Raw genomic sequence first — 26,948 nt, forward strand, 5'->3', positions numbered from 1 at the left:
CAGACAAAGTGAACCTACTAAAAATAAGCGGACTTCACTTTTTGCCCACTTCCCGATGGAACTGCTAGCAGTTCAAGCAACTCTCACACTAATTTTTCTCTGAAGCAGGGTCAGTGACAGATTCATTGATGTCCCTGTGGCATTAAGACACACCAGGTTCAAACTTTGAGGATAGTGCACCTGTTTTTTAAAGCACAGGACAAAGATTTCTAAGAACAGAGAGAAAAAGGCTACTGCAGTCCTTCTTAGGAAAACAGTGAAACAACAATAAAGCAGCCTGACTTTTAGGGTTTTTTTTGGTTTCATGTAAAAAAGGCAGATTTTATCAGATGTCACGCTGGATCCAAAGAGGTTCAGAACCACACTGATAACTGCAGCCAATACTTTTTTATTTAAATATCTTGTAAGCTATTATACTTGTGAATTTTTCAGACAGCAGCTACATCAGACAAGAAACGGCACAAACGGAGTAATGCCGATCACATCAGCATCCAGGCAGTTTTGCTGATGACTTACCTTTGCCAAATGCATATAAAATGGGAACAGAAGTAGTCTTGGATCACACACGTGTTCTCTTTCTGATTGATCCAACTACTTTGAATGGAGTATTGCATATTTTTCTAGGAGATTTTAAAGGGCAACTTGTGTGTATTTTATCTTGCCTAAGCAAGCTTATTCTGCACACGTTCCCATGTTTTTACTCCTGCTAGAATATGACATTGCAACTCACAAAAATGTCTTCACAGCATCAGTTTTTATTTCTGTTTAGACGGTCATCAGCTCTTGATCAAATCAAGAGCCAGTGTTCCTGGTCTCTTTATGACTAGACATATCCATCTTGTACCTCATGCCTGTATTTTAAATACCCCATGTGCAAGTCTAACTCAGTTATTCAGGAAATTCCAATAAATTGTTCAACCTTAAATTACCATAAGGTACTGTACATTTATTAAAGAGGACACATGGAACGGGGAGAAGGAACAGCTTTTCAGAGAGAAAAATCATTAAAGGCCAGTCAGCAGCAATTTCAGTGATAAAGTGACTGAATTAGTATTCAGTGGATCTTAACTCTTTTCCTACTAAACCTCACTTGTTTTGATAAAAATAAATGCTTACTACTCCTGCATCCTTTCTTCCAACCGGAGGCATCTGCTCAATACTTGGCCTCTGAGCTGTTTAAGTTTGGGTATAATGCAATACTGAGATATCATATATTTAATCCTCAGCAGAGGAAAAACTCCACAGGATTCATAACTCATGTTTTCGCATAAAGCGGTTATGATATTACAACACATTTATGCCAGACTTACAGGTGTTTGCATTTTGATGTGGGACAACACCACTTGGACAAAACCAGTAAAGATAAACCAAAAACATAATACAGATTCCAAGGGGCCTTTGAATTAATTTCTTCACATTCAAGAACTTATTCCCAAGTGTAAATCCATGGTTTAGCATACAGCAAAATACTTATACTTAAGGTCAGACCGCTGGCTTCACAACAGACTCACTCATGAACAGATTAATGAAGAATCTGCTGTCAGTAGTGTTAAAAGATTCTCCTCTCTGGAATCCACCCCATCTTCCCCAATAATGAATACATACATGTGTGTGCATATGAAAACATAGATGAAAATACAAACGTATATACACACACAACTCTTGCACATTCAGAATGCAACTAATACATTAAGAAAGGGTAGTGGATAATGTATATTCAACATCACATAATAAAAGTGACACTCTTAAAATGATTTTTTAAAATTGAGTTTCTTGTGTTGTTCTTGATAATTCCTTGCAAGTGCCAACTTAATAAGATTGCAGAAATACACTGGAATGGTTTATAAGGGGTATTTTGCCTAGAGCATCAGATCAGTAAAGATAATGATAAGTATTTTCCAGGTCTCCATCTGAACTTGTTAATTATATCTAACAACATATTTTAATCGATACCCAGCTACCACATCATGGTAAATATCTTTGCTAAAAGAAAGTAATTGTTCAGAAGTAGCTTAAACCTTTTTTAAAGAAAAAAAAAAAAAAAACTCCATCAAATACTTCTCCAAGCAGAATAGTACTAAATCTTGAGTTTGAAATTATTGCAATAGTCTTGACCAAAAGGCTTGGTTGATACTTGGTTCTTCTACCTCAAAGACTGCAGCAAAGCTGCCTTTTGACCTTGCTAATCTTTATCCATAGCACAAATACAAATGCATTGCGTGGGGAGGAAGGGAAAGAAATCTCACCAGATTTCCAGAAAGCTGTTACAAATGACACGAGACTGGCAGCACAAAATTTTAAATCAAACTAAAAATTGTTATTACATGCTAATGTGTGATTGACTGCAGGCTTTAAGTTCATCTTACCTGCATAATGAGAATAGAAAATATAAATTGACAGAAGGCAAGGAAATTCAAAAGTTATAGTGGTAATAATGCCCATTATTGAAACAAAGCACAGGAAAGCAAAATAAAACATAAGCTTCAACCTTATTTGTTACTCTCAGAGGGTCTGCTGTTTCACTGATGGAGCCACCTTTTGACAAAGGACATACGTACAGACCAAATCCTTCCTCTTCTTCACTCTCCTGCAAAAAAGCACCCCTGGGTTGAGGTAGGGGGAAAGGAAGGAAGTGCAGATGTCTCTCCTTCCATCTAGGAGGGTTTGTCCAGATCATTTGGGTCTTGTACACAATAAAGACACAGTATGAGAGCATGCAATGTGCACTTTAACACAAGAATGCACCTGAATACTTATCAACCCCATCCAGTAACTACCTCTATCAATTTGTATGTTGGCAGATAAGGGACACAAAAAAGACTGTACAGGGGTTTTCACAGCAATGAACGAGGAGTGCAATAGTGCATGTCTTGGCAACAGACATGACTTTGCAGTGCAGACACCCATCAGAACTTTGCCCTAACAGAAAGCTCCTTAATGTAACAAGTCTTATTTTAAGGAATTTCTTATTTCTATTTTTCTATTTTGTTTCAGTAGCAGAGGAAGGATGCACATTTTAAATTAACAGAAATCCTTTAAAATAATTTAAAAAAACCTTTATTAATAAACTTAACATTTTTTCCATTTATTTAAACTTGTAGAAGAATACATGATACTTTCCAAATATGCAGCCAAGTAAAACACTGAAAAAGAGTATTAGAAATAAATAATATTGTCTGCAATAGCGAAATATTTTCTCAGAAATTCTGTCAACAGGTTGTGATTGGGATCTCTCAGGAAGTACTGTGTCTTAAAAAAAAAGATTTCAAGAAATAAAATTCTAGAAAAATTGAAGTATGGTTCTCAGAAAACCACCTCTTTTAAATATTCACATTCTATACTTCATATAAGCCTACAGTAATACGCTAAACAAATGAGCCTTAAAATTAAGTGAACACAGAAATGGAAATGCTGATAGGAAGTGCCTCCTTGTGGCTTGCAGCCATTTAATTATAGTAGCTTGCTGTGCAACAGCATGCAAGGTTCCTCAAGGCAACAAATCTTTTAAATAATACAATGTTCTTAACTCTCATAGAAAGCAAAATAAAAGAGAGACTATCTGACAGAGAACACCATGATTGCAAATAGATGAGTAACATGGAAAAAGGGATGAACCTCTTCCCCGTGTTCAGTTGTTCCCAGAAGCAAACAAGAAATCCCTTGAAACAGACACACATTTGGGCAGAATGTGAGTTTTAGTCATTACATATTGTACTACAGCCTCTGAAGAGGTAACTGTTTTACTTGACTTTGTTTCCTCTGTTGCAGGAGACAGCAGAAGTATGTTTCCAGATATCCAACCCACAGCACGGAGAATCTGACAAAGAACAGCTGATGTTCTCATCTATACTGAAGCTTCCTGCAAGAGACCTGAGGTGACAAAAGCAGGTCACCTATGAATCCTTCACTCCTTCATTCCTCCATTCCCCAAATATCACAACATGTTCTTAACTCTGTGTTCCCAATGATTAAATCTCAGGTTACTAAGTAATACTCATATAAATCTCAAAGCACTTTATGTTGCACAGTAATCAACTACATAAAATCTTTTCTAAAGGACCTCTGCATAAATTGTACCACTTTCTTTGACATTATTGCCCAACAATGAAAATTCAGATGCAAAACAGTCACAACAGTAATACATTCACTGAGCCTTTTTAAAAAGCATTTTCAAGACAGTTTTAAAAAAATAGAATGAGAAGGGAAGGTTTGCAAATCAAGTCTGTTTTAACTTTCCCAGGTAAGAGTAAGGAAAAACTTTGCAATATTGGATATACAATATAATACTGCTGTAAAGAGAAGGCAAATCAGGTTCCTTGAAAACCTCCTGCGTTTGGAAGTTTTTTTGCAAGCCACAACTGCTTGTCTCCCTTTTAAATTCTCCGTATCTTAGTTAATCATTTCACTGATACAAGTCAGGAGAATTTACAGGAGAATCAAAACAATCACAACTAAGAAACTATTAGTCCATAAAAAAGGAACACTTATTTTCCTCTCAATAGATTCTTACGGAGGTCTGAAATAATATTGGAAGAGATGCTAACTATTAGGCCACTTGTTGTATTTGTGTCAGTTTCAGTAATTTGTGTCTTTATCAGTACTCTGGTACCACAGCCCACAGCAGCTTTCCTGCCAGTACACAATATATTAGGCATTCTTATGGAGTTGTAAGCAAACTATGAAAAAAAAAAACCCCAAAACCAACCCAGGGTGGAGCTGTCACAACTGACCCCTTTTTGGTTTAACTGTATTGACAATGTCAATTTAAAATAAGAAGCAAAAATCTTCAGATACAACTATTCAATACAATCAACCATGCCAGTTTGTTAAACTGAAGCATCCTCATGGGCTGTGTACTCTTACATTGCAAATACACCACATTCGGACTTGTGCATCACAGACAGAATGGTAACACAGCATTTACAGTAGTATCTGAGGCAGAAGCGGCACTTCCGAGTTTCCCATCTCAGGTTACAATACAGATGCTTTTTCTATTAGCCATTTTCCAATTATAAATTAGTCACTTGAAAGGAAGTACAATGTCAAATGAAAATGACACAACTGAAAGTAACCAGACCTTGACTAACACCATTCAATATTTAATCACCAGCTATACATTGACCCTTACTTTGCTTCAGGAAAAAGCTGCTAAAAGCTGTTCCAGTGTCTCTTAAAATGTGAACAGATTTCACTGCAAGCATGAGTAAGTCCCAAATCGATCATCTAAAATCTGCATATACAATGAAATTATTCCACTTGAATTAATTACCTGGATAAGGAACATAATACTCCATTCATTTCATTCACATTTCACTCAATACTAATGAATATTGAAATATTAAGTCACTTTTTTTGCCAACAGTATTTGAACTTGGGATTTTTCTTTTCTTTGTGATACACACTACTTTGCACATCATATGCTTGTAACTCAAAGCTTTATTTTCTTTAGCTGACTCCTTCTTTCACATGTAAACAGTGGCATTTAAAAACAGAAATGAACTCTCGAAACTCAGAAGGATGGCAAACACAGTCATTTGGAAAAAACAATGCATAAATCTATTCACCTATGCAAAGGCAGCCTCTGACAATTGCTTTGAGAAAGCTGTTAATGCAGAAGACATTTTCCCATACCTCTGAAAAAGCCTGCTTCAGTGACAGCAAAGTTGAAAAACTTTCTCTTACAGACAAATTCTAATGAAAAATTTTGATTCCCCTGTAAGATATCCCCTTTTTAAACTTCAGGAAATTGTACTGAACTTCTCAGATCATTTACCTAACCAGTTCTTTAACAAACTGTTAACACAAACTATAGCAGAATATACTGAATAATTAATTTCCAGAGTTCACCTTTATTAAAAACAAGGTTTTTGTTGTGAGAACAAATAATCTCTCATTTGTAGCTTGAAAGCCTAAGATAGGATCATTGGCTTCCAAGGTTGCTACTAGCTGCTTAGCAACCTGTCCGACTTGTCTTCCTTCCTTCCTGTTGTAGAGAACTGTGGACAGAGGAGTCGGCTGACGATAGATGAAAACTCGTCGCAAGCACTCACAAAGAGCAGCATAGGAGTAATCTGGAGCACAAGCCATGAACTTCTTGTCTTGCTTTGATGCTTGGACATAACCTGCATACCCCAAAAAGAAGTAGAAGGGATAAATAATATATTGGTTTCAACAGCATTTCAGCTGGCTGAGACAGAATCAAGCTTACCTTAAAAAATAACATGGAATTAGTAACAAAAAATGAAAGAGATGTATGTTGTTATTAAATAAACCAACAGTTTTTGGAGGTATGCATTAACCAATTTAATACCGATATACAATTCTTCTGTACATCTTCCTAACTGGCATTTTTGATGCATATGTATAGATAGCTAGATACTGTTCCCACATCCAGCCCCTCTCTGCCTCACAAGGTGTTCCATTTTCTCAGCAGGATCATAAGGCATGGATACACATCTTGGCCCAATATTAGGAGTCTAAGCAGAAAAACTCTCTTCTCTCCCATCATCAACCAGTTTGTAATTACATTTATAATTTAAGATTTCTGAGCCTACCTAACCTTGAACAGGCACTGAAAACTTGTCTTCTGTTTAGAATTGACTGAAAAAACCATGAGTTACTTTTCAACATGCTATAATCTTTGCTAATATTCACTGAGAAGAAAAAAAAATTTCCGTTCCCTCTTCCACTACAGAGCTTAATCATTAAACAGACTTATTTCAGACTGACTTCCTTTCACACTTCTGTAAAGAGACTTGAGACACAATCTTTGAAAAGTGATCTACCATCCTTCTGAAAGGTTATTTGCTTCACTTCCACTGAACAATGCATGGCAATGGTTATCACTGAAAGACAGCACCTCTGAGAACAGCAAGCGTGCTAGAGTTTACTTTTTTGGGCTCTTCCTCTTTCCTTATTATCATAGGGTAGAGGTCAAAGTACGTGTACTGGGGCTGGCTGGGATGGAGTTAATTTTGTTCACAGTGGACCATAAGGTGCTGTGTTTTGAATTTGTGACTAAAAGTGTTGATACCACACAATTTTTTGCTATTGCTGAGCAGTACTTGCACATTGTCATGGCTTTCTATTTTTCCAACTCTGCCTGTCCCCCAGTAGGTTCGGGATGCACAAGAAGTTGGGAGGGGACACAACCAGGACAGCTGACCCAAAGAGCTCAATCCCTAAGCTTTCTTGCTTTTGCTCTTCCTGTTCTCTCCTCTGTCCCACTGCAGGCAGGGAAGGGGAATAGGAAGAGAGCAAGCAGCTGTGTGGTGCTTAGGTGTCCACCAGGGCTAACCCACAACAGTACCATCACACATTAACAGTACCTTTTTTTCATGCCTTGAACATGTTCTGGCTGGTTTGGGTTTTTTTAAAATGTTAACGCTAAGAATTCTAAATTTACAAATGCTTGCTACCGTTCTCAAAAAGCAATCTCTGTTCGAACAGCTCGACAGTTTTCACAAGACAATTAGTAAATATATAGCTAGACTATCAATTGGCTTGATTGGTGTACTGGGAAATATTACGACAGCCAGAAATCTTTCCAAGTGTAGAGTTCATTAATTTAATTAATTTATTTAAACACTGGCACTAATAATAAAAACAGGATTTAAGTATAGGTTTGCAGGTAGAAGCAGCTTTTGAGGCAAGGGACTTGTATTTACATGTGATTTCCCAGAAAAAAAATTGTAGGCTCTTTATTTTTTTTAAAAAAAAAAACACATCTAAAAAAAAATGTCACTGTCCTCTATTTTTCTGGTTTACAGATACAACCCTGTTAGGAGCAAGGGATTTATACAGCAAGAAGGAAGAAATTCTTTACTGTGAGGGTGGTGAGGCACTGGAACAGGTTGTCCAAAGAAGTTGTGGCTGCCCCCTCCCTGGAAGTGTTCAAGGCCAGGCTGGACGGGGCTTTGAGCAACCTGGTCTAGTGGAAGGTGTCCCTGCCCATGGCAGGAGGGTTGGAACTAGATGATCTTTGAGGTCCCTTCCAACCCAAACCACTCTGTGATTCTATGACTAATGAATAGTCAGTGAAAGACACACCCTTCTTCAGTAAACTGTGGCAAGAGTGGGCAAGACCACGCAACTAACTCCTTCAACCAGCAGCAAATCATTAGAAGTTGGCAGCCAAAGGTCTATTCAAGACCAATTACTTTTTTTCAACAGAAGGTCGTTAGGACAGATATATAGAACAAAAAACTTGGTCCTTTCAGTTTCCCTTTGGTTCCTTCCTTAGGTTTCAGTCCAAGACTTGAACTGAAAAATATTAATTTCTCAATCATCACCTTCGTATAGCTTGTTAAAAACTAATTCCAAAAGTTCAAGCAGAGGAAGAAGGAAATAGGGCTACTACCATTGCTTTGGTCAATGTAATGAATACTGTAGGTTTTGGAAAACTAGCCTTTTAATCTAAAAAATACTGCTTTTTGCTACTAGCTCTTGCAAAGTACTTCTAAATTTGGTTGTAGATAAACAAGCTGATGACTTACATCACCTCTGGCACATAAAAGGTGAACTAGATTAGTACAGAAGTGTAAACTTCAATTAATACTGTAAAATGATAGTACAATAAGGAGAAAGAAGTACAGGAACAATGTTGGGTTTTATCACCTTAGGTACAAAAAGCTCAAAGATATCATCATTTCCTTCCTCTTATTTTCAAAACAATAGAAACACAATCTTAAAACAGTACTACAAAGTCAGCATTGAAACTTGAAACTAATAGTAATATGAGAAACTATCTTAATCCTTTTCATCTGCTTTTTTCCCATCATAATGAAATTTGAAATAAATAAATAAAGAACAAACTGTGAAATTAATCTCTTTTGTTAGACAATTCGTTAAAATGCTTACAGCTTAATTTGATCTTACGTTAAAATAAGAGGCTATTAAAAAGTCGTTCATATTACAAAACTAAATAAATTGCAAAAACTCAGAACAAAACTAATTATGTGTTATGGTAACCTGTGTGAGCTCTATAAAACCGCTAATATCTTCCCTTTTATTTTGGACTCAGACTGAGTGGTGTGGTCCAACAAATGTATTTTGGGGAGAGAGGGAATAAATTGTCACACTTGTGGTATTATTGAAGGAATGGGTCTAGAGAACACTTAGAGAACATGAAGACTATAGTTGTTAACAGCAGAAGGAAATTCTGGACCAGATTAATTTTCATGAAAACTGATTTATCTGTTTCTTACTTGATAGGTACAGTACTGGGCTATGTGGACCACGTATTGATATTGCTATTTGATCTGATATGGCAATTCTTACTCTTGCATCCATATTTTTCAAAGTACTTTCTGCTTCTGACCTTTAGGATTCTGCTTCCGACAGTGGGTGAAAACAAATTCTTAGTCCTGATTGCAAGAATACAACAATAACTAATGATTCTTCACAATCACATTTTCTACTTTTCTGGCAGTCTGTAATTTCAGAAGAGTTAGGGGCTTCTTGAGCCAGAGCTGGCACAGTTACACTCTTGACTGATTCTTCATGTCATGATGATTTTTGATTTTGTTTTATTTTCAAATTCATGAAAACTTTCCATGCCCACAAAGTTTTGTGGCAGAGGGTTCCATAGCTTAAATGTGCATATGTGAAGTATTTCTTTTAGCTTCTTTTGAACCTACTATGTACCAGCATCACTCGATGCTCCTAGCTCTTATAAGAGACGAAACAGTGATCACGTCCAATTCTTCAGACTTGTCACTTGGGACAATAAGATAGGAAAAATCTAAAGGCCACTTATTAAAACATATTACCATAAGCATATATACACCTAGACACGTCATCAGTGAACTGCAGCTGTTTCCCTGATGATTTATGTGTGAGCGTTAAGGTGGTGATTGTGCTTTTAAGTCTTTAACTCAAGTTCACTTACCCAAGGAACTCTCCTCTTTACTGTGCTTGCATCCTGTATATGGTCTGAGAAGGCTTATTTTCCTCCCAAGGCATAAACATTTTATTTATTATGTTCCAATATTTCTAAAATTAAGCTACCATGCTGCTATCAACAGAATTATAGTAGCTTTAAATTCAAATTTAATTAAGTGAAATATCAACAGAAGCCATACTAAGAATATTCAGGTAGAAAAGTCTCAGATAGATAAGTGTGACACAGAAGTTAATTTCTTACCTAAAGCATTAAAAGTTGCAATGTGTTCCCACATGTTCTCTGGTTGGTCAGAGTGGGGCTGCCAGAGAAGAGCATCAACATCATGCCTCAGGCAGAAGCATGGCATTTCTCTGGGATCCACAACAACTGAGAAAAGATACTGGTTGCTTCCAAGATTAATCTGAAAACAAAACAAAGAAATACAAAATATTGATTCAAAGCATAAATAGCAGATTCTCTCACACATACTGCCAAAGTTAGATGATCAACAGCTTCATGTTTGTTAGTTGACAAAATATTTGAATACATTATGCTGCATCCCACTGATCAACAGCTCCATAAACTACAGGTAGCCAATACATTTCAAGCAGATGCAATTAAGTTTCTTGGGATAATATTTAAGGAAACATTATGTCCACTACACAAGCAAATGGGAATGTGTTTTGTGTAGAAATGGTTTTCTAGGATAGAAGATCCTAACCTACAACCTCTGATGTTAGGACGAGATTCTCTGTAAGTGATCACGTCTGGTTTTCTGCTGTGCCAACAGGGAAGGAAATACTGTCCCTCTGCAGTAAAAGTTGGTAAGCACTGGAACATGGATTAGTTAGAATACTAAAATTATGAAATGTCAACAATTTCTTATTTACTCAAAATCAAATAATTACTAGCTTTCAGATTAGCACACTCTTCATCAAATATGTCTAGGTCACCAAAACCATTCAATAACCACTTCTATTCACCAGGAATGACCAATTACATAAGAAAGACAGGACAGGCGTATCCCACTATCTGAATAAACAATAAGAATAAAGAATAAAACAACACATATTTTGAGTTTTCTGTGTCAAGCCTTCTAAATGAAGTTAATAGCAATACCTTTAATGTAGCACAATGACCAGAAAATGCTCAAAGAGGAAAGAACAATCTGTTCCCTTAAGATCTATTAAGAAAAAATGCTCAGGAATTCCTGTTTCTACTCAGAGCTGACCTACATTGATCATGTTACCAGATGAACAAATACATTTAGTCTGGAGAAGAGGAAGCTGAGGGGAGACCTTATCACTCTCTACAACTACCTGAAGGGGGGTTGTAGTGAGGTGGGTGCTGGTCTCTTCTGTCAGGTGGCTGGAGACAGGACAAGAGGGAACGGCCTCAAGTTGAGGCAAGGGAGATTTAGGTTGGATATTAGGAAAAAATTCTTTACTGAGAGGATTGTCAGACATTGGAACAGGCTGCCCAGGGAAGTGGTTGAGTCACCATCCCTGGAGGTATTCAAAAAGCACATAGACAAGGTACTCCACATGGTTTAGTAGACATGGATGATGGTTGGACTCGATGATCTTGAAGGCCTTTTCCAACCTAAATGATTCTATGATTTGAACTATATTTTACATCCAGATGTTATGTCTGCAATAGCAACATGCAGGATTATACCTAATACATGGTATAATATATTGCTCTTCAATCAGCATTTCAGATGCTGATATTTGTTGACTAATGGTTCGCAAGTAGTTGTCACAGCACTCTCTTTATTACATATATTGTGGCAATAACTATGAACTGCAAACCTTTTATGCTATCATTGTACAAATGTTACAGGAAGGGGTCTCTGTCTTGAAGACATTAGTTTAATCTTAACATAAAATCCAGTGGACAGAAACAATAACCAGAAATTTGTTTTATCAAGGTTATACAATCTATGGCAGAACTAATATAATTATTTCAGCTGATTAAGTTCAAGTCTAATGGCTCAACTTCAAAAACAGCTTCATACTATTCAACAGGCACACAAATTCTTCAGTTTTAATACAACTGCAAAAGAGGTGAAATAATCCTCAGTCTCCATTAGGGCCAGATGCAATCATGAAATGAGGGTTACTGATTTTCTAAGCAACTAAGAGGCAAAGAAACACTAATAAAGATAACATCAAGAGCTCCACTAACAAGGTGCCTTAATAAGAACAAAGCAGAAAACAGGAGGCAGGTGTTATATTGGTGTAATGAGCTGAGCAAAACAGAAAGTATGAAGTCCTAGTCCCTCAAACTTCTTAACATCTGAGAAAGGTAAGTCAGAAGAGGTCAGGCACATGACACTGACATGAGGTGAGTGGAACAGACCTCTAAGGAGCACAGGAAAAATAGGCAGAATGAAGGGGAAACAACTTGAGAAAGGGAACAAGTTGAGACTTCTCATAAACTCAGCTCAAGACTCCCCAAGCTTTTCTTCCCCAGAACTCCTTGTAGATGTCATCTCTTCCCAGTTTTAAGCTCTTTCCACCAATAATCTCTACCTGCTTTGTTGAATAGGAGGCAGCACATTCTTTGACTAATCCTGAGCTTTGGCTGTGTTTACAGGCCAAACAGCTACTGCCTTTCAAACTGGATATGGACCAAGTTACTGTGGTGGGTTTGACTTTGGGTGGCTGCCAGACACCCACCCAGCTGCCCTCTCACTCCCCTCCCCAACAGGACACGGGGAGTGAGTAAGATGAAAAAGCTCGTGGGTCAAGATAACAAGGAGATCACTTACCAATTTTACCATAGAGGGCAAAACAGACTTCACTTGGGAAAAATTAATTTAATTTATTGCCAATTAAAAATAAAGTAGGGTGATAAGAAACAAAGACATAGATTTAAAAAAAACCCTTCCCCAAACCCTTCCCTGGCTCAATTTCACTCTTGACTCCTCTATCTCCCCCACTACCAGACTGGTGCAGGGAGATGGGGAATGGGGTAGGGGTCAGTCCATAATGCTTCCTCTCTGCTGCTCCTTCCTCCTCAGGCTGTTCCCCTGCTCCAGCATGGGGTCCCTCCCATGGGATACAGTCCTTCATGAACTGCTCCAAAATGGGCCCTTCCCATGGGCTGCAGTTCTTCAAGAACTGCTCCAACATGGGGCCTTTCCACAGGGTACAGTCCTTCAGGAATGGACTGCTCCAGCGTGGGTCCTCCACAGGCTACAATTCCTACCAGAAAACCTCTCCTGCGTGGGCTGCTCTTTACACGCCACAGCTCCTACCAGGAGCCTGATTCCTGTGTGGGCTCTCCACTGGCTGCACCTTCCTCCAGGGCACATCCACCTGCTTTGGTAGGGTCCTCCACAGGATGCTGCATGGATATGTGCTCCACTGTGGTCCTCCATGGGCTGCAGGGGGACAACCTACCTCACCATGGTCTTCCCCAGGGGAATCTCTGCTCTGGCACCTGGAGGACCTCCTCCCCCTCCTTCTTCACTGACCTTGGTGTTTGCAGTGCTGTTTCTCTCACATTTTTCTCACTCCTCCCTCTCACTGCTGCTGCACAGTACTTTTTAGCCTTTCTTGAGTATGTTTTCCCTGAAAGGCCTCCAGCATCCCTGATTGGTTCAGCTGTGTCTTATAGTGGGTCCACTGAGATGGATAAAAGACAGAGCACTCTTCTTATCCACAGCTCACTTTATTATGCATCAGTCCTTTAGCTAAGGGAGAGGGTTGAATTCTGAGGAATTAACTCTTATGAAACTTCTTTGAACTGAGGAAGTAGTTTCATAGAGAATCAAAAAAAATGCACAAATGTTTACACCACAGTAAAATCCCAGTGTTAGCACAAAAGTAGCTTTGAAATCACCAGCAATCACCATTTTCAGCCAAAGGTACAACAGGATAGAAAAATTATTTACATATGGCAAGAAGTAAGCTTTATAGCACACAGCACCGAATAAGCTGTAGATGTCTTTCAACAGCAGCTACACATATTTTTAAGGGTCAAGCACTTAGTATTTTGTAAATCCCTTATCTAGAAAAGCACACATGAAAAATTAAAAAATATATTCTTTTAGAAGTACCAGAAATGTGATAGTTTTACAAACATCAAGGGTTTTATTTTAATAGAAACAAACATCTGTAGTTAAATAAAAAAAAACCCAAACACCCAACATACAATTTAAGTCTACATGTGTCCCAACAATAACATTACATATGATAAGTACAAGTGTCATGTTACTTAGCTATTGTTAATTTTTACATCACAAGCAGTTTTGAACAGACTATAGGAATTAAGGGTTTTTTCCAGGTTTCAATAGGTTTGTGGAATATGTAGAGAAATATTTTAAATGCACAGCACCTCAGCAAAGTAATTTGGAACTTTGATTACTTTTTCCCCCCAGAAGTAATTTGGAGTCTTTTGAAAAACTCAATAAATGCTCTTTAAGCTGGGTTAGTTGCCTATTTTACATGCAACAGATATACGGATCACTTGGAAAGACAGCCCAAATGCAAAAAGTTTTGTGAGTGTTGTCAGAATATGAGAAACGCAACTGCAATGAAGAACCATTCAAACTTGAAGCAGTTAGGTAAAGCACCCAGAAGCAGAAAAGCTCTTGAGGAAGACCTTGCCTCTTCTCTTGCCTATTACCACTAGAGCATCTCCACTCCAACGGACATGCACAAATACATGACATGTCTCCCACACTCCTGTAGCTCGGATGTAACATGATGTATTTCACAGAGACATGCAATTTTAGTTAACAGAAGCCATTCTGGCACCTACTGAGAAGGCAGACTCATGCTTCTATATAGGCATACGAGCAAGGAAAGTGTGACCTTTTATGTCAGCTGGTAGAAAATGAACAGAAGTTCTTCTGTTGTGTTTCCATAATCCACCTATCAACCAAAAAAGTCTCCTGCCACAAATAACTGCTCTCTGAAATTACCTGCTGCAATTAGCTATTCAAAGACCTAGATTTACATAGTCCATTCCCTATTTCCTTCTTGCTCCACAAAGAACTGGGAATACTCTCTTCTTCTGTATCTAAAAAACAAGCAGCATCTCTTCCCCTAAGCCATCCCAATTTTGCTAAGTATTGGGATGCCTGGGTTTCCCCACCGTAAGCACACAGCACCACTTTGTACTTCAGGCATCCTTCAGCATTTTTTCATCTACTAATTTCTGTGCATTTTATCATACATGTGCCTACAACCGGTTTTAATAGGATGTGTAATACAGAATTCAAGCATATGGTAGTATATATATTAATCTATGTAACACAGAAGGCAAACTTTATGTTGCAAATGCTAGTGCAAGCAGTTCCAAAACCAAGGTAGTGTTTTTAGGCAGCCCATACTTTTCACCTGACCTCCCCTCCACAGCAAAAAATGTTGTCCATCATGCATCTCTAGTTTCTGATGGCTTGGAAACACAACACACTGGAGATTAGGCCACCGTTAACCTAACGGTGTTAAAGAATTGATATTACTAAAGCAAATATTTCTCTATAGGAGAAAATGAGTAACTGCATTTGAGCTAGAAGAGACAAATGCAGTTTTGCCACACCCATTTCAGCTGGATTATTGCCACTGAAATGTACTAGAAGGTGTCAAAAAAATAGAATCAAGTCTCTTTACAGAACAGATATCATGACATCATCTATGTTTATATCCTTAAATTAGAACTCAATGTGGGAAATGTTCCTATATAAATATTTCATGGTCTTAAATTCTCTAAGTTTCTGGACACGTTTCACAAAGTTGTTTCCAACTTAAGAACAAAAAGACATATACAACTGATACTACTGTATACTACTGATGATGGTTTACTACAAAGGTGAAAAGCTGTATCAGCTACATTTCTGAAGGAATAGTCCCTGAATTGCTAACAAAAAACCACCAAACAATTTGAAAGAAGAACTAAATCAAAGTGAAAATATATTCTTGTATGGTGAAAAATCTACTGAAATACTCATGTTCCCAGGTCCTCCAACAAGGAGCAAAAACACAAGATCACATAGTTGAGATTGGAAGGGACTTCTGGAGATATTCTAGTGCAATCCTCCCTGCTCAAAGCAGGGTTGGCTAGAGCAGGTTATACATGCAAGACAATTTCCTACCCACAGTAATTGTCCTTTGACCATAATGCTTTAAACGCGTTAGCCTTTGGATTACTTTTATGCCACCCATTTTTAAGAGCTCTTCACAACCACCCTGGAGTTCAAACTTTCACCACAATGTCTTGCTGTCTGCTAGAAAGCAGTATACGTCAGATCTGCCTTTCTTATCCCATGATACCATGTTCCTCCTGGTCTGTGAAATGTCTCTGGGGCACAAACTTCTGACCCTTTGGGGCAAGAAGCAGTAGTTTAAGCTAAGTTACTCAGAACTTTATCCGGTCTGGTCTTGAAAAGCACAAGGACAGAGGCTGCACAACCTCACTAGGCAACCTGATCCATGCTACAATCATGGTGTAAAAGTTTTTCCTTCCACCCAGTTTGAACCTCTTGTTTCTACTTATGTGTACTGTCTCTTGTTCCCTTACCATGCATCACTGAACAGCTACAATCCGTTTGAAATGAGTCGCTATGAAATGTCCTCCTACCAAATACAGATCTGACAAATGCTACCTATTACGCTGTATCCACAAAACAGACTACTTTCTTGGTGGAGCATGCTAGCCTTTAAAATTAATCTTTTTTTTTTTTTTTGGCAGCACAGATGCATGTACAGGCATATATATACACATATATATACACATCCACAGACAAATACACATGTATCTGTACTGTCACAGGAAAAAAAGATATAGATCATTTTTTTTTAAAGTAAGAACAAACCAAGATCTGTAAGACACAGACTGAAGACTTCTTCTAGAGCTTTTTTGGGGAAAAGAGAAATTATGAACTGATTCAAAATCTTATCCTGTAACTATGACATTTTCTATACAAAACAGGTTATCCTATAAGTACACTGTGTGACACAAGGTAGTGATGACATGCAATGCCAATGTTTATTACAAGCTTAGTAGACACATCTTGGAAAAAAAATGCCAAACCTCAAGACGACAAAATCTGCAATGCTTTCATATAATTGTTTCCCGCTTTAGCCAATGGACCAGATCAAGTCCTAACTTACTGTTAGTCAAGGTTGCTTACAACCCAGATCAAGCCTCTTATCAAAGCATTTTGCTTACAATGTTATTTCCAGTGTGATTGACAAACAAGTATCGTAAAGTGATCTATGCTCCAGCTCCATAGTAAAAAGGGTGAACTTTCTAACAGGCTATCTGAAAAAGTTACTGAGAAAAATGCAAGTGAAGGTATCTAGAAGAATTTTATGCCACTGAAAAAGACTCCTTTCTTATAATTATTCTGACATAACTTTGCTTTTTCAAATGGCTCACTTGTGAAAGTATACATATTTTTAAAATCAGAATAAAAGGAGCCTTGTTTTTACATTAAAATGACAGTGAAGAACATACATTGATAATTTCTGTTGCTACTGCGATTTTACATTATGGAAGAAATTTATGTGGTATCACGAGTTTGCACAGATTTTTATTCTGATAATAGAATTCAACTTGTATATCATAAAAAAAAGTTTTACAATATTTCTGTAACAATTTGCAGCACTTACTACATGAGTGACTTTCATCGTATCACCATCAAATCTGCACAAGCTTGCACTATCTTCAAGAAAAGCATCACATTCTTCTAACTCTTGAGCATTACAAGGTGGGTTTTCCTTTTCAGGGTTTGGATTCTGAAATAAAAGTCAATAAACTAAACTGAAAATCTGAGCTACTGAATATATACGTATATATATACACACACATAAATCCTTTTTCATAACAAAAAAAGTTCTATAGAACAGGAAGAATCATTTGTATATCATTACATACTTAAAGATTAAGCTTTATATACTTATTCAAAATGAACAGAACTGTTTCTGTTGTGGAGGATAGCATGAGTGATAGGTACAACAAAATCCATTTCAGTTTAAGGAAAGGTATATAAGCCACTAAAACATGGACAATAAATTCCCTTCTGTAAGTAGCAAAAGTATACAATCCTGAAAACCTATGCAGGTTTAGTAAATTTACATCTGTTTAAGCTTCTTTCAGATTGCCATCAGAAATGCTATTAAAAAAAATGGATTAATTCATTTTGTAAGTAGCTCTAAATAGATGCCTCCTTTGGCTTTGCTTATAATTATTTAAAAGTAATAATGTTGTTGTGCATATTTTTCAATGCACTCAAAACAAGAAAAAAAACACATGTATTTTTTCACATCATGTCAAAGAAATGAAAAACAGTCACTTTTACTACTAATTCAAGAGAAAAATATAACACTACTGCATACAGAAACAGCTTACTTCTGCTAATGACATCTCCCTGGGATAATGTGCAAAACAACCAAGCTATGTTACCTTTATGATATATTTAAAGAACTCATTTCGTGATAAAAGAAGGGGACCTTCATTTAACAAAAGGCAAAAATATACACTTCCTCATTAAGTATGAATTAATGTTACTTCTTGCACAAAGAAGACACCATCTTGACAACTAATATCAGCTGAAATCTGAGGCCAAATGAATGTGTAAAGAAAGATTAGACAGGGCACCAACTCAATTAATCTGACAAGGAGGAGTTCTTGAGTTCCTGTGTTCATTTCTTCATTCATTTTAGCTGATTATTATGAACTTTTATTTTGGTTCAATCCACAAAGTGAAGCAGATAAGCACAAATTTTTTTTTAATTGCTAAGATAATTTAAGTTCAAAGAAAACAAACATGAAGAGATAACAAAGAAACATCCTTAAACTACAGAAACCAGGAAAGTTAAGTGTCATATACTGCAGACTAGTGCACAACACTTAAAACAGGGTATCTGTCTCTTTAGAGGCTAGACTTTCGGGTTCACCTCCTCTCTGTCAAGTGTTCTTGATGGTCTTTGGTCTACTGTTTCATCAGGTGGCTTTTAAAGAAAACGCTTCCAGGTAAACATCATTACCATAAGCAACTGAGATGATCAAAAAGAATCCATGCCTTTATTATACATACATAGCTAAAGTTACAGTATGACAAAATACGTAACATTTATTTAAATGAACAGTTACCTAAGGAAAGATTTTTCTTTTTATGTGATCATTATTTCATTATTGCACACAAGCTGAAAAGTTGTGACCAAAAAAAAACACCACATCACTTTACGCTCACTATGAGTTATAAGAGAAAAGAAATTTGAAGTTCCCAATAAATCTATGGTCAAAAGATGTACTATAATAGCTTGCTCACAAATAACAAGGGATAGAGGAGAGAAATCAATTTACAGCACTAAACAGAATTTATTTTAGTAACACTTTTCAGCCTTATTAAAAAAAGTAATAATCCAAAACTAATATATCAAAACCCATAGGAAGCCACACTTCAAGTTTTAGATGAGATGCCATTTTCTAATTAAACCAAAAGAGGAAGTATGAAGCAAACAGCAGTTAAAAAATACATTTTATTTTGTTTTAAATAGACTCCTTGTATAACAATCATGCCAGAAAGTTCATGAGTCATGCTTATGCTTCCTAAATTTTCCTTTTAAAAATGTCATTTACACTCACAGTCTATAAATCAAGTACAGTATCTCTAGGAAGACAGTACAAAGGTGTTGCTAACCTACTGATGAACAAGAAACAGACATCCTTCAAAATTAGTTAAATCAACTGCTTTAAAACAAACTGCCACATTATAAGTGGTGGGAACAAAATTTATTTTCAATATTAAATCAGACCTCTGTTTTGGTGCACAGATGCTACCATGTAACCTAAATTCAGTCCCCCATGAAGATGATATTACTGTTCAAAGTATATTCACAACTCTAGTGCCATTAGTTTGTTAACAGTTTCAGTTAAAAATGAATGTAGAGTTAGGATTCTGAATAGTAAATGAACTAATGAGCTATGTCAATGAAGTGCAAATTAGGGTATCAAGAAAAAACAACATGCATATGTGCAAGAATTTTAAATGTTTTATTTTCAACTCCTTACCATTACTTCAGAGGTAAGATGCATCAGGCTTTCAGTTATTTCAGAGCACTGGGAAGAGTCCATAATGAATTCCCCTCTTGTGTCACCAACTATTAGCTCTGGCCACCGGGGTCCCTCATTTTTCTTAATTAGAGAAATTTCCAAACTAAAATGCAAATAGAAGACAGAGTAGTACATGAAAGTACTGCATCCATTTCTCAGATTAGTCAAAAAGCTCTAAATGTAGATTTGAGCACTTCTCTCCAAACTGAATCAATAATGAAAATCATGTTAACAAAAACCATTAGCATTCAATTTATAAAATAAACTATTCTAACAGAAAGTGTTCTGAAAAAAAACAGACCAAGGACATGTGATTTTTAAAAGCCTAAGAACACAGAGAATGTATTCATGTAGGTGTCCTCAGAGTTTTCAATGTAAATACAGTTTCCCCTGAAACAGTCTTTCTAAAATATTTTAAATACCATAGGAGATCATCTCTAATGAAATCTATTCAAAGAGTGACAGAATTTTACTACAGAGGTTTATTTGAAACCTAAAAAGTACTTAATAGGGCTACTTAAGCATGCACTACCTTTATATAACATCTAGGACAAAAATACTTGTATTTTATAGACCTCAGAAATACTACAACATTAATTATTTACATCATGTATCTAAAATCATATCTCAGAAGAGATACAATTTCAGTAACCTGTAAAAAAACCCAAACTTAAGAGAACCTGATATAACCATTAGGAATAACTAACTAACTAAAGAGAAGACAAGAGACTTAGCCCGATGCACAAACACAGCAACTTCATTTAATTACTGTGTTAAACCAAGACATGGATATAACGGTAAAATGAGAGCTAGTTTTATTATACTCACTTTTTAGATACATCTATAGGGTCTACAATGATAGTCTTTTACCTGACAGAACAGGAAAACCTAACTATTGCATCATAGCAATAACTACTTGGTGAACTCTGAATCAGTTTCTAAAGCAATTACATTGGTATTGAAGTAGAATATTTTTACAGAGCATATTTGGAGCAAGTTTTAGAATTTTAATCAATAGATTTAAAGTGGTACTGCAGTACCAACATTAAGAACCGACTGCAACTTATTACATTGAAACATGTAATTACTATTTCCCATTAAAATAGAAGCTTGAGATTCATACTATATTACTCACTTGATTAATAAAAAAATTGCATTACTCAGCTGAGTTATTTTTCATTATGGTATCTAATAACTGAAAAGTCACATGCTAGCATATAGTATTAGTATAACCTATACACAAATATTAGTCCCTCTATTTAATTATTTTGGAGAATAACTATCTTTTACAGTTAAACTTTTGGGAAAAAGCCAAGATTTTTGATGAGGGAAACTAAAGGAAAATCACAGAATCACAGAATAACTCAAGTTGGAATGGACCTATAAGGATCATCGAGTCTAACTCCCTGCTCCTCGCATGACTACCTAAAACTAAAACATATGACTACCAAAAGAAATTGAAAAAAAATTTTAAGTGGGAATGTCTTGCAGAAAATGTCATGCTAGTTTTCTTATTATAACCAAATCTCATGAGGTACGTACACCTGTATAGTTCACATAGAAGTTCACGCAATGCATTAATGAAAAACATTAGCATCAAGCTTGTAGAAGCACCCAGAAATCAGTATTATCTCTACCATATCTTTTTTCACTTTGTATTTTACACTATTATAATGGCAAGAATAACTACTGCCATATGTATTACATAAAAAGCAGTATGCAAAACTATCATAAGATACAGTATTTCAAATATATAACACTCTGCTCCCTAATTTCCACACTTGGGAATGTAATTTGAACATGTAATGACTTTTTTTTCTTTTTTTTTTTTTTTTTAATTGAAATTCAGACTTCATGGTGTCAGAAAGCTCTGGTTAATATGAAGTCTATTTTTCACTAAGTCTTCTCAAAATCCCTCCTTAGATAGCCATATTTTCCATAACATTACAGTTGGGAACATTACTGTGCCATTGAAATGAATCTGTATTCTTCCCACTTACTGCACACTGGTTCAGGTTTACAGGATTAAACTTTGTGCATCTCAAAAGCTCTCAGAGGAAACTAAATTGGAAACTCTGCAGGAGAAACTCTGCAAGAAACTCTGTGGACCAAAAATGCCTGATGGAGATGCAAGGACAGATCCGAACTACACAAAAAGTTACGAGGGTTTTTTTCGTATCAGTAAGCTTCACGTATGCAGAAATAACTTCTTGAACTGGGAGTCTGAGACAGAAAACTGAAGTGCATACACTTTCATAAAACAGGTATTAGATACTGAAAAGTGAAGGAGATGAATAAAACCACATGCCCTGCTCTAAGGCTCTACCTGGTAAAAAATGAAGCACAATTTTCCTATTGTATGATTACCTTTATTACAATATATTACATTCAGAATAACTAAACTGTAAAAGCAGTAATAAATCTACAGCAAAAAGGGGGAAAAAAACCGCCAAAGGAGCACTGATTATAAATCAAATGTAAGACAGACTGAGATTCTTTTATGAAGTTACACCACTGAAATTTGACTCTTGAATTGCTGGAGTCAAAAACAAGATTTCCAAGAAACATGCATGGTCTAAGGGGTAATTTTTCTTCAGAAGAAATCACTAACTACAGTACATTATATTTAATTGCCAGATGCATAGCGAGAACCGCTTCTATACTACTAGATTTTTGGGATTTTCTTTTAAAACCTGCGCATTTTTGCTCAGAGCAAGTATTTGGTGACTGCTAATCAAAGAAAGCTCAAAAAGTAAAGAAGTTAATAACCAAGCACTCAAAAGTTTTTTCTTATTAAGTTTAGTTTATGAAATGCAAAAGGGACTGTAATGCAAGTAGCAAACACTTTATCTGGTATTTATCTCTATATTTTTCAGAAGCCATAGTGCTTCAAAGTAAAACTATATTGGATATTAATGATTGGAATTAGAAAATAAGAGGCCAAGCAGAGAACAGAAGACATTTCAAAATGCCTTGGAAATGGACACAACTAATGCATTCTCCCCACCTCTGTCCCATGTCCAGGAGGTATACTGTTGCCATTAATACATTAGGAACTTTAAGGTGGAGTTTTTCTTAACCCAAGAAATTCCCAATCCTTAAAACTAGTAAATAGACTTAAGTATTTTTGTTGCACTCAGGTACTGGCTTTAGCTGGGATAGAGTTAGTTTTCTTCATAGTAGCTCATGTAATGCTATGTTTTGGATTTGGTTTTGATTTGGATAAGAGACAAATACACTTAGTGATACAGGCAACTTCATATTTTGCTAAATTTATGTCCTTTATCACAGAGTATTTGCAAAACTTTCCCAGTGAGAAAAAATAATTTTTATCTTAAAGGAAATACCTCTATTTCCACAGAAACAACTACTTCTTATATTTTTTTCACATGATGACACCATATAGGGAAATTACTCTTTAAGCAACCATTTAACCAAACCTGCTTGTTTCAAGAAATAGTGGCTCATTACTTTATCCTAAAAGAGAACAAAAGCAGTAAATGTCCAAATACATATACTGACAGACCTTGTTGCTTTTCTTATACTTTTTGGAAGATCCAAGTCAAATTCCATCATGTACCATAGCTGAACAATGAGACCTGAAACACAGTTTTACTTACTCATTTCCTTGCATTCCCCTTCTCCCATCAGCCTGTATCCTTTTTCCCCACACTTTATCTTAGGTTTAAATAATTTCTTTGATTCAGGACTTAGCCTATGGTTCTGCATTTACAGAATGATCAACACAAGGTGCTTCCAGTCTGCAACCAGTGTTACATGTCACAGAGCTTGTGACAGACTAAATCCCTAGGCATGGAACATGACTCACTGAACAAAGCCCTACAAGGGAAGATTGCTGGTGGAGATGGGCAAGGGGATGTGCCCATGAAGCTCAGGGAATAATGCAAAGAAGCTGACCTTATCTCAATGCAAAGGGTGGCCTTTGTTTTAGACAAACAGCTATCAACAGTTGAGTGGATCAACTGGTGGTGTAAATGTTTCTCCCTAAGTTCATCAGGAGAGCATGAGTATCTCCCTGAGTTAGCCAGACCAGCAGGATGGGAGTGAATATGTGGCTCAGCCCAGGCAGAGTATAAAAACTATACAACTAACAAAAGAATTTGAAAGAGAGCAATGGGTTGGAGCTGGCTTCAACCCACATACTCCTTCTTGGCAAGTAGTGATGCCCAGCGCTGTGATGGTGTGCATATTATACAGACTGGTAATGGGAAACATATTGGTATTGTGACTAAACCGTGTATTGCAATTTCTGTATTTTGCTAACTGTAACTTACATTTGTATCGAGTTTTCCGTGTACTTTGTATTACTCTGCTAAATCAGAAATCCCGTGTAACATCAACTAAGATAAGTAAATTTGATCATTACACCCTCCAGGGCATCGAATATCTAAAAGAACCTCATTAAAGAGCATTGGACTCTGACAGAGCAACACCTAACAGCTGCAGCTCAGTCTTATTTTGGTTGAAGTGAACAAACCAGCACAAATACCTTCTATATCCAAATATCATCTATATCTTAAAAGGAGTACCGGAGGTAGCCAGTTATAAAAAGATTAACTTTTCATCCTGTAGCCCACTACTGCAAATATGGCCTCTAACAAGTTTAAGAAAAAAGAAAAAGAAAAAAAAGAGACCTCACAAATTTAATACTGTAACAGACACTGAAAACCAACTGATTTAAGTTCATTCTTGTTTAAGTATGGACACTCCTACTACTCTGAACTCCTTTTGTGATTACGCATTAATGATAATAGCTGTAATATTAACTAAGGCTACAATAATTACCAAATGTATAGATGGCCAGCACTAGTTAGAATACTTTACCTGTAGCGAAGAAATATTTGGGTGCCTAGTTTCACAGATATTACAAAAAGAGCACTTGAAGAACCTGGACAACTCTGTCTTACAATAAGACTACACATATCAGTACCTGACAGCTGTGGACTTACACACAAATGCCTATTTGAACATTTAAGAGACTAATATGAGACTTCGAAATAATGAAACATACCCCTAGATTAAATAAACAATGCGTCGAGTTACGGACTGTAAAATGTATGAACTTTTCAAAGCTCAGAAGTATGATCACAAAGCTCTTGGAGCGGAAAACCTTTAGTCTGTTTCAGACCTTCAGACCCACCTCCCTCAGGCAGACAGAAACCCACAAATGCAATTGACAAGAAAAACTCTAAAAATTCCCAGGTACTTCTACAGGTAAAATAAGCTTTGGGTACAAAAAGCAAGATCATTAAAGTGTGGATCAGCTACTTGTTTTTCATAATGCGCATACTGCATATCATTCATCACAACTTCAGTCTTACTTTGAACCATTTAGATGATGCTTCAGTTCTAGTTATTCTAACCAAGTAGCACAAGGGGAAGTACAACTGCAAGAGATGAGCAGACTTTCAATCCCACGTGTAATTGGAAAGATCAAGAGGAGTATGTTTTGCAGTATTTAAGCATTCAACAGCTCGCTCAGTTCATGTCCTACAAGGCAGGACAAAATGGTGCATATAAACATTCACTGCACCTGCTAACTGCAACAAAGAAAGTAGCTTATAACACAAGCTTTTAGCTTCAAGTCTCAGAAAAAACTCAGAAGGGTACATTTACAAATATGCAGGGATTTCACACTCCCTTTTACATGTGCAGAAACACATGTGGAAGTAAAACTGAATACTTAATGTCAGCTTCCAGATATGAAGCATTCTTATTAATGCAAATATTGTAGACAACTTGCATCCACAATAAACCCTAAAACAATGGTTAAATGTGTCTTGTCACTGAGATCAGTTTAGGGGTCTGAAAGGCCCTCCAGAGTCTCTACTAACAATATAAAGTAGAAAGCAAAATTAGATGTCCAAAATTAGGTTGCAATTCTACCAAAGAACTAAAATTCTAGGACAAACAGGTTTTGAAATTAAAAAGAAGTAAATTTGACTATGGTTTAAGGAGCTCTGAATTCTTTTTTTTTCCCCTCTCCATTCTTTCATGGTTTTATTTCAGAAAGAAAGAGACAACTAAAATTTACTTCTCAAATAGAACTATGAACATTTCTATTTGAGGTCTACAGCATGTTAAGTTCACAGATTAATTTTATATCATGTACACAATGTAAAATGGATTAGGGAAAATATAATAAGGAATTTATAAGTCAAACACGAAGAATTTCTGTTACACTATTACCAAAAAAAAGCTTCTGTTTGTGGAAAGCCACAATAGAAGAGAAATTATTAACACAAACAAATTCAGGCTAATCAATCCTAAAATCGGGGGGGGTGGGGGGGGAGTAATTGTTGAACCAGTTAAGTTTACTCTACTTACAAAGCTATGGTTAATGTTTTGATACCTGGGTTTTTTTCCTGGCTATTTAGAAAAAATAAAGTTTTTCTTAAGTACTTCAAAATACTACTGAATTTACTTGCTGAATTTCACACCAAAGTTTCATAACTATATGATACAGTGTCTTTACGAAAATCATTTAATAGTTTACCTATTCACTTTTCCACTGTGATAAACTAGAATTATATGGACAAGATTATTCTCAAAGAGAATAAAAAACCCCAGGTAGTCATACAGACATGCATGGGTTAAGCTCCAGTAGCTCATATCACCAAATATTGTTTCAGAAAGGAAATGGAGAACATTAGAACAGGACATTAAGTCTGGCCGCCAACAAACGCAGGGAAAGCATGTGAAAATAGAGCAAGAAGGTTAACATAATTTTTGTTTGGGACAACAAAAAATGTTTTTACAAATATGTTAACAGTAAAAAGAATCCCAAGGAGAATATCTATCCTTTAATGGATACAGAAGGGAACGTAGCAACCAGAGATGAGGAAAAGGCCGAGGTACTTAATGCCTTCTTTGCCTCAGTCTTTAATAGGGAGACCAGTTATCCCCAGGTTACTCCACCCCTTGAGCTGGAAGGTAAGGATGAAGAGTGGAACATACCCCCCTTAATCCAGGA

At 36.4% G+C, this 26,948-nt stretch overlaps 1 protein-coding gene across 6 annotated transcripts in view; it reads right to left on the bottom strand.

Moving 5' to 3' along the window:
- Positions 1–396: 396 nt before the first annotated feature.
- Positions 397–26,948, bottom strand: part of NUDCD1 (NudC domain containing 1) — a 57,724-nt gene continuing 31,172 nt past the window's right edge. For 5 of the 6 annotated variants that reach the window (XM_049829608.1, XM_049829593.1, XM_049829626.1 and 2 more), the window contains 4 exons: positions 19,913–20,057; positions 17,509–17,634; positions 10,145–10,304; positions 397–6,122 (listed from right to left, as the gene is read on the bottom strand). In XM_049829608.1, the coding sequence (XP_049685565.1) occupies positions 5,830–6,122; positions 10,145–10,304; positions 17,509–17,634; positions 19,913–20,057 (724 nt within the window). In that variant the 3' untranslated portion in view covers positions 397–5,829. The remainder of the gene's footprint in view (positions 6,123–10,144; positions 10,305–17,508; positions 17,635–19,912; positions 20,058–26,948) is intronic. The other variant, XM_049829585.1, reaches the window with a different exon arrangement.

Source organism: Accipiter gentilis, chromosome 2, assembly GCF_929443795.1.
Source record: "Accipiter gentilis chromosome 2, bAccGen1.1, whole genome shotgun sequence".
Lineage (NCBI taxonomy): Eukaryota > Metazoa > Chordata > Aves > Accipitriformes > Accipitridae > Astur > Astur gentilis.